This window comes from Microtus oregoni, unplaced genomic scaffold, assembly GCF_018167655.1.
Source record: "Microtus oregoni isolate MIOR12 unplaced genomic scaffold, Mior012 000003F_ref0000135, whole genome shotgun sequence".
Taxonomy (NCBI): Eukaryota; Metazoa; Chordata; class Mammalia; order Rodentia; family Cricetidae; genus Microtus; species Microtus oregoni.
In genome coordinates, this window is record NW_024543062.1 from 9506691 (window position 1) to 9516169 (window position 9479).

Sequence of the window (9479 nt, forward strand, 5' to 3'; positions counted from 1 at the left end):
TTGGTTCTGGAAGACAGAGTGTTCCAGTTTCTCACCTTTCCCCCAGATTATTGCAAGCACCCATGATGGACTTAGCCCCTGGTCTGGGAGCATCTTTGTCCCCAGGTCGTTGTGTGACTCAGGCAGGTGAGGCTGGAATTAAGACAAACTCAGCTTACTCCTTGACCTTCCGCATTTAACAAGGGTCGGGCTTGGGAACGAGGACCTTGAAGGCTGTCCCTCGCCAAGTAGCTGAGGGCAGCGCAGCTGGCAGTGTTGGGGTGGCAGAGCAGCTGCCACCCTGGGAGCTGTTGTCTCCCATGTGAAGACCATGTGCTTTTCCAGAAACCTCGTAAGAAATATGGTCCTCATCGCTTCCAGATGTGGAGACTGAAGTTTGGGGTCTGCTTCATGTTTCTTTCTTTTTTTATATAATTTAACTTATTTATTTATTTGGTTTTTTTGAGACAGCCGCCATCACCCAGCTTGCTTCTTATTTCTTTTTTTTTTATTTATTTTTTGTTTATTTATTATGTATACAATATTCTGTCTGCATATATGCCTGCAGGCCAGAAGAGGGCGCCAGATCTCATTACAGATGGTTGTGACCCACCACGTGGTTGCTGGGAATTGAACTCAGGACCTTTGGAAGAGCAGGCAATGCTCTTAACCACTGAGCCATCTCTCCAGCCCTTGCTTCTTATTTCTTGAGATCTGTTTTCCACAAAGGTTCTTGGGTCTCCTTATAGAATCCAGGCTTTTCCTGTCACAGGGCCTTGGCACATGGTGTTCCCCGTACCCTGCATGCTCTCCTCTCCCTTGTCCCTCCCTTATCTGCCCACCCATCCCTCAAGACTGTTGACAATCAAACCCTTGTTCTCTCTAGGACAAACACTGACCCAGGGACGCCATGAACCGGCCCCATTCCCACCAGAGCCCTGCCGGGCTTCCCACCTGCGGCTCCACCTCCAGGCAGGAGCCAGAACTGTCTCTTTGGAGATGAGACTGTGTTTGTATTGTCCTCACCGCTGTGGACAGTTCCCACCTGAACCCCCTGCCGGACCAGGAGGCTCCCACAGACACGGCCTTCCACAGAGGGCGGTACAGCTGGGCCTGGCCCCAGACAACCTCTCTTGTCCCAAGGCGCTTCTGGACTTTGCAGAGGCTGAAGTGATCCAGTTAGGCCTCTCTTGGCTACAGCAGGCTGCTCTGAGTCTTGTCTGGGCACCTGGGTACTCGCCTGCCTCCCTTCCCTTCTGGTGTCCCCAGGTCCCTTGCAGGCCTCTGAGGAGTGGTGCAGGGCCCCTGCTTGGACACCTACACACTGAGAAGGGCTTCAGTCTTCAGAAACTAGGAAGGGCATTCTTGACTCATTTACACATTGGTACAAGGTCTCTTGGGCCTCTTTAGCCAGGGAAGGTTTGGGGATCCACAGGGATCCTCCCTCCTCAACACCAGGCTAGTATGCATACTTACCCCCACCTGCTGCCCAGAAAGCATTGAGCAGACAGCTACAGTATTAGGTGAGCACGCAGACCTTCTTCCTCCCCTCCTGACCTTCAGCCAGGCCTGGCTTGGGGCTTGGAGTCCAGCTAGAACAGGTACAAAACTCTTTAAACAAAGCATTCGCTTGGTGTTTTGCTGGGGGGGGAGAGAAATCGATCTGGGAACCCCTGCCATGTTACTCCAAAGACCCCAGCAGCCCACAGAGGGCCCTGCTCCTGTCTTCCCAGGGTGGGACCACAGTGGGTGACCGCTATGGTAAGTTAGAAGGATGGCCCAGGAGGCCTCCGTGAGCACCCCCGGGGACCAGCAGGTGGCGCTCACGCTCGCCTGTCGAGAGGCGTCGAATTAGCATCTCCACCCTCCTTTCTGCTTTGGGTAGCACTCGCCTTTAACAACAAGCAAGCCTAGAGTTGACGCTTTAGTGGCCTAACTGCAGAGCCAAATATTGCTCTCTTCCGCACAATCGGGCAGCTCACGGATTAGGAACTAATAGCCAAAGGCTCCCACAGTAGGGACCAAAAGGGGCTGAGCCCCACCCCGGAGTGGGCTTGCACCTGGGAGGTGTGCAAGAAGCCATTTCCTCACAAGCACTGGCCTTTGAAGGCCCCCTCAGCCTACCCGGTGCGACCACACGCCCGTGGCTCAGCCGTCCCCTCCCCACCCCTCCCCCAGTGGAATTGTGGAAGTGTGGCAGTCCGTGTTCGGACAATAAAGCTTGTGACTGAGGTACAGGACTCCTGCTGTCGCCTGCTTCTGTCTTGGACACCCTGGGGACAGGAGTGGGTTCTAACTCGGCTCTCAACTGTGAAGGGTCAATAGAGGTGTGGGGGGGTGCTTTCTAGGGGCTGGATTTGAAGGAGGTGGACCATGTCCCTAAGGAGTAACACCTGAGTTTGTCCCCTGACCTCTGCATGCGCACACGTGTACCTGAGTGTGCGTGCTTGCTCACACACACATACACTCACATACAGAAGCACAGGCACGCGCACACACACATACAGGAGCACAGGCACGCGCACATACACTCACATACAGGAGCACAGGCACGCGCACACACACTCACAGGAGCACAGGCACGCGCACACACACACACAGGAGCACAGGCACGCGCACACACACTCACATACAGGAGCACAGGCACGCGCACATACACTCACATACAGGAGCACAGGCACGCTCACACACACTCACATACAGGAGCACAGGCACGCGCACATACACTCACATACAGGAGCACAGGCACGCTCACACACACTCACATACAGGAGCACAGGCACGCGCACATACACTCACATACAGGAGCACAGGCACGCTCACACACACTCACATACAGGAGCACAGGCACACGCACACACACAAGCATGTTCTTTAAGTCTGCGGGTATCGTAGGTTTTCTATTGCTGTAATAAAATAGTATGAGCAACTTGGGGAGAAAAGGGCTCCTTGCAGCTTAAGGTTTCACATCACGGTCCACCGCTGAGAATCAGGGCAGGAACTGGAGCGGAAGCCATAGAGCGGTGCTGCTTGGTGGCTTGCTCCCCGTGGTTTGCTCAGCCTGCTTTCTTCTACACACCAGGATTCCCTGCCCAGGAGTGACCCTGTCCCCAGGAAGCTAGATCTTCCCATACCATTCGTTAAGAAGATGCCCCACAGCCGGGCGGTGGTGGCACATGCCTTTAATCCCAGCACGCGGGAGGCAGAGGCAGGCGGATCTCTGTGAGTTCGAGACCAGCCTGGTCTACAAGAGCTAGTTCCAGGACAGGCTCCAAAACCACAGAGAAACCCTGTCTCGAAAAACAAAAAACAAAAAAAAAAAGAAGATGCCCCACAGACATGGCTGCAGGCCAGTCTGGTAGGGTCATTTTCTCAATTGAGGTCCTGGTCTAGTTCCTTTTCCGTTGTGACAGAGCACTGTGACCAAGGCAAGCTATAGGATGAAGTATTTGATGAGACTTAGAGTTTTAGAGTGTGCATGGCAGCCGGCAGGCAGGCACTGGAGCATGGCTGAGCGCTTACCTCTGACCTAGAATCACAAGGCAGAGAGCAAACTAAGAATAGCATGGACTTTGGAAATCTCCAAGCCCACCCCCAGTAACCCCCCCCAAGAAGACCACCTCCTACTCATTCCAGAACAGTTCCACCAACTGGGGACGAAGTAGTCAAACATGAACTTATGGGGGCCATTTGCATCCAAACCACAACATTCCACTCCCTGGCTCCCATAGGCTCGTAACCTTCTCATAGTGCAAAATGCATCAGTCCAACTTCAAAAGTCTCCATAGTTCTTCAGCCTCAACATAGCTCCAAAGGCTTTGCTGAGACTTCAAGGCAATCCCTTAATTTAAACCCCCTGTAAAGCCAAATTACACACGTCCTATAAGGGATGGCACAGAGAGACTGCCAAACAAGACCCCTCTGTGTGTGGGAAGAAAGATTTATTGGGGATCAAACTGACAAGGGTGTCTTTTGGGGGGAGCGGAGAGAAGAGCAAACCTGTGGCAAAGCAAGCAGATTTCTCTGGGACAGTCCTCAGGTGGGGGTCTGAACTGGCACAGGCTGTGGGATTGACCAGGAACAAGGAACCCTTCCAGAGGTAGTTGACCTTGTGGGGGGAGGTTCTGGGAGGCTTCTGGAGGATTAAGGGTGGCCCGGTAAACAGAAACCCACCTTTAAGTTTGCTTTCTGGATAACAGTCCTAATGCATTAGAGTGATAATAACCACGAGACAGAGTCACTGTCGGGCCGCCTCGGAACCTCTGACAGCAAAGTCAATCCAAAACTCATCAGTTCCGTCTCAGGCAGAGTCTTAGGGAAAGGGCAGAAAGTAGTCACGGTCTTTGCCAAAATATCACAAGAACGGCTCTCTCACCCAGTGGCTAATCTTGTTTCCCTCTGGGAGCCTGAGCTGGACATCCACAGCTCTCAGTGCTACCGTCTTTCTTGTTCCTCCTAGGATGGCCCCGCAAGCCCGGGTTACAGCATTCAATGCTCCCAAGCAGGGGGACCAAGCTGAGCTGAGGCCCTAGGACCAGTCAGGAGTGCCGCCTATTGGTCCTTCGTGAGCACACACAGGATATCAGATGACAAGTGGGTGTGGGGACCCTGCTGTTGTAGTGCATGGTGTCTATCACTTTATGGGCTCCCGATGTGTGTGGGGGTCACATCTTTTTATTGGTGCCTGAGCCTAATTCTTGGGCCTTATTTTCCTAATAAGTTTTTCTTTCTTTCTCATTCTTTTTTAAAAAATATTTATTATGTATACAATATTCTGTCTGTGTGTATGCCTGCAGGCCAGAAGAGAGCACCAGACCTCATTACAGATGGTTGTGAGCCACCATGTGGTTGCCAGGAATTGAACTCAGGACCTTTGGAAGAGCAGGCAATGCTCTTAACCACTGAGCCATCTCTCCAGCCCCTTGTTCGTTTGTCCTTTCTTTCTTTCTTTCTTTCTTTCTCCTTTCTTATGTTTGTTTCTGTTGTTTTTGTTTTGTTTTTTGCTGTTATTGTTTGAAACAATATTGTTGGGTTTCCCTGCGTAGCCCTGACTGTCCTGGAACTCTGTAGATCAAACTGGCCTTGAACTCACAGAGATCTCAAGTGCTGCAGATCCATTCAGAAACCGTCATCCTCCGTCCCCAAAAAATGGATTCCAATGGTGGTAAAAATGGAGCCTCTTGGTTAAAACACAGTCTGGAAAAGTCATTTTACCCAATATGGAATAGTTTACAGCAGGACGCAGCCTGCACTCAGCACCATCAATTTAAAGTCAGCCTTCCATGACCTGAAAGAGGGAGAGGATGGGGAGGAGGCGGGGAAGAGGGAGGAGGTTGGGGAGAGGAGGAGGGAAAGAGAGGAGACAGAAGCGGTTGGAGATGGGAAGGAGGAAGATAAGAATGAGGAGAGAGGAAGGGAGTGAAGAAGACAAAAGGGGAGGAGGAGACTGAAACACACACGAGGTATGCATACACATATACAAAACTTAGAAATAATCTTGCCTGTAATGCGCAAGAACTCACCACAAGGTGTCTCCCTTGGCTCTAGCACTTTCTGGTCCAGGCCCTTCTCTACAGAGCACAGAATGCTTAGGACCCGACTGGCAAGCTAGCAGGGGAAAGATGACGTGGCTGTCTCCCTCCTGGCCCTAGAGTTCCCTGGTGTCTCCCTCTTGGCCCTAAAGTTCCCTGTCCCCAGGAGCCACCAGGCACATGGTGTCCCCCCTACCCTACAGGTATCTGTCTGTCCACCCATTCATCCCAGCAATAAAAACCTCTAGAAGGAAAGTTTGTTCCATATCCTGGACCCCTTCAGGTCAGCTCCTGGACTGACCCCCTTCCTACACCCTGTTCCTTGTGTAGCAAATTTCCTTGTGTGTGACTCAAAATGTCTTCTTTAGGATCCTTGCTGAATCAAGATGGCATAGTTCTGGACTGTTTTCTGGAACCCTGGGCAAGGCTTTCTGTCCTTTCTGTCACGTGCCAGCAGAGGGAAAGACTTACTGTCCCCTCCTGTCCTCAGAGCCAGCAGCAGAGCTTCGTCCCTGGCTCAGCAGCTGCCCTTCCCTCTGCCCCAGATTTCCCAGACTTCTCAGACCCCAGGTGTGTTTTCCTCTGCTTCTCATTCAGTCCACACACCTGCCCCACACTGCACCCACTGCTGACTGTCCTCCTCCCCCTGTCAAAGCTCCAGTTGTCAACTCGACACGGCTGGAAAGAAGGAACCTCGGCCAAGGAGTTGCCTCTTCCAGACTGTCCTGTGATCCTGTCTGGGGGACCGTGCCCTTGGTTGCTGGTTGGTGTTCAAGAGCTCGCACTGTGGGTGGTACCATTCCTAGGCAGGTGGGCCCGGCTTTATAAGAAAGCAGGCTGAGCAGTCCAGGGAAAGCAAACCAGTGAGCAGCATCCCACCATGCTCTCTGCTTCAGTTCCTGCCTCCTCTCCCCACAGTGATGAATTTGTAACCTGTCAGTCAAATAAACTCCCCGCCCCCAATTTGATTTTGGTCAGTGTTTTAGTACAGCAACAGAAAGCAAATTAAGGCAGTCCTTCATCCTGTCCTAGCCGCTTTCCGTACCCATTCTGGCCTGCTCCTCAGTTGCTCGCTCAAGCCTTACCCCTCAGAGAAATCTTTCCATATAGGCACTTGCCCTACACACGCATATGAACACACACACCTATACACATGGACATCCACTGACACAATATATGTGAACACGTATATTCCTAATCCACTACACACGTATCCACACACCAACTACTCATACACACGCATACGTACTGACACCTATACATATAGTCATGCACTCTGCTTTAATAACATAAGGGGTTTTTTTTTCTAATGACAACGAGACATGTCTGCTCCTGGCAGCACCAATCAACTACAGAGAAGTCGATGGGCATCAAAGAAACTCTACATGTAGTTTACTTTCTTTGTGGCAAAAGTAAGTAAGTCACTGGGCAAGAAAGTGCCCTTGCCTCGGGTGTTGACAGTATGCTGTCCTAATTGAACAAACAGGACACAAAAGAGTGATTGCCAAACCTTGTCAAAAAGAGAAGACAGGGCAGTCCTTCAAAATTCCTGCTTCATAGCAAAGTCTGTTGAATATTCTAGGCCTATAGGTCAAATACAGATGCTCCAACGTTGCAGAGGAACCTTAGGTGACTTGCCAGGAAGCCAGCTGTTTCTGTAATTTCTCACATTTTTTGGAAGTCACTTGCTCACACTTCCTACTTGCTCAGTTAATATTATTTCCTTCTCGGGTCTCTGAGGGAGTTGAAGACCAGATAGTTATAGCTATAGTTTCTCTTGTTTACCAGACTCAGAAAAGAAATTCACTAAAGAAATGTAAAGTATATAAGGTTGAGAGACTTAAAAAGATAATTTTGAGTTGGTAATGCAAGTTAAAATAAAGAGTGAATTAGGGGCTGGAGAGGTGGCTCGGAGGTTAAGAGCATTGCCTGCTCTTCCAAAGGTCCTGAGTTCAATTCCCAGCAACCACATGTTGGCTCACAACCATCTGTAATGAGGTCTGGTGCCTTCTTCTGGCCTGCAGGCATACACACAGGCAGAATATTGTATACATAATAAATAAATAAATAAATATTTTTTTAGAAAAGAGTGAGTTAGGTACAACACTTTGGACACACAAGATAGGGTAGATATGGAATATTTTCTCTGAATTTGTCAAATGCAAACGGATTAGACATTGTTGATGTACTTATTGCCTGTATATGTTATATATAGTTATTATACTTACTATATATAGTTTTTCTTATTTAGGTTTTTTTTTTTTTTTTTGGTTTTGGTTTTTCGAGACAGGGTTTCTCTGTGGTTTTGGAGCCTGTCCTGGAACTAGCTCTTGTAGACCAGGCTGGTCTCGAACTCACAGAGATCCGCCTGCCTCTGCCTCCCGAGTGCTGGGATTAAAGGCGTGCGCCACCACCGCCCGGCCTCTTATTTAGTTTTAGCCTTCATTTTTATTTTAGACAAACAAAGGGGAAATATAGTGATATTTTGTTTGTGTTTTAACAAATAAAGCTTGCCTGAAGATCAGAGTGCAGAACTAAGCCACCAGAGGCCAGGCAGTGGTGGCACACACCTTTAATCCCAGGAATTTAATCTCAGGAAACAGAGGCAAGACAGATCTCTGTTAGTTCAAGGCCACCCTGGGCTACACAAAATTGATCCAGTCTAAAAGAGAAACAGAGCTCAGACAACGGTGATCCCAGCACTCGGGATCCCATGGCTCTAATCCCAGCACTAGAGAGGTGGAGACAGGAGTGATGTGGCTTGGGGGGGGGGGGGAGTATAAGGCGGGAGGAGACAGGAGCTCAGTGCAGTCTGAGGAGCAGCCAGTCTGAGAGACAGGATCACCCCTTTGGTCTGAGCATTGGTGGAGGTAAAAGGTCTCTCTAGTGACTGGCCGCTCCGCTTCTCTGATCCTTCAGCTTGCACGCCCTGACAGCTGACTCTGAGTTTATATTATTAAGAACAATTAGAATTCATGTTATACAAACACTTCACACACATGCATATACATATCCACCTATGCACACAGAGATCTGCCTGCCTCTACCTCCCTAGTGCTGGTGTTAAAGGTGCCGCCGCTGCCCTGCAGTCATTCTTCATGCAGCACATCCTGTATGCGTGTATGTGCACATGCGCGTGCATGTGTACATGTGCAAGTGTGTGTGTGCGCGTATGTATCATCTTACTGATTACTAAATGAGAAAATGCTTTACCACTGGATCTCAAGGAAGCATTTCCTCAGCTGAGACTCCTTCCTCTGATGACTCTAGCTTGTGTCAAGTTGAGACACAAAACCAGCCTGTACATATATGTAAGTATGTATGCATGTATGTGTGTATTTATCCTAAAAGTTATGTTATTCTACAAAACCCTGACTAATACATGTAGATACATGTATTAACACATACATGTTCATACGTGTATGTACATATATATCTACACTTTCACACCCATCAAACATACATGTAAGCACTTATACACATTGATAGCACATATCCACACATCCCACACGTAACATATGCCTCCATAATACACATACATGGATACTCATAAACATACATACATAAAGACCCACATGCACAATATACAGATAAATATACTCAAACACACCACACACATACAAACCAAACATGCATCCATATGCAATACATGCAAACATCGTTTGTGCATATAAACATATCTGTATGTTTACATATACTCTTACACAACCACATCTACATGTGTGCACACAACCATACATGCATCGCTACATCTAGGTACACATTTGCACACTCACACACACACATACACAAACCTACAGGCATGCATCTGCACTCATCCAGAGGTGCTTGTGCACCTCCTTACACACGCGTGCTCTTCCTGCCCTCTTGGCAAAGCCACTCTCAAGAGACACCCTCCTACTGCAGAGGAGGACACTGTTTGTCCTCACATTTTGCTTTGTTTTTCAAGACAGGGTTTCTCTGTAGCCC

The 9479-nt window shown here is 49.2% G+C and overlaps 1 protein-coding gene across 2 annotated transcripts in view; it reads left to right on the forward strand.

Annotated features, from left to right (window-relative positions):
- The window catches only part of Clip2 (CAP-Gly domain containing linker protein 2), a 59666-nt gene extending 57447 nt beyond the window's left edge, over positions 1 to 2219 (forward strand). For both annotated transcript variants that reach the window (XM_041648246.1, XM_041648247.1), the window contains one exon: positions 866 to 2219. In XM_041648246.1, the coding sequence (XP_041504180.1) occupies positions 866 to 877 (12 nt within the window). In that variant the 3' untranslated portion in view covers positions 878 to 2219. The remainder of the gene's footprint in view (positions 1 to 865) is intronic.
- Positions 2220 to 9479: the final 7260 nt, after the last annotated feature.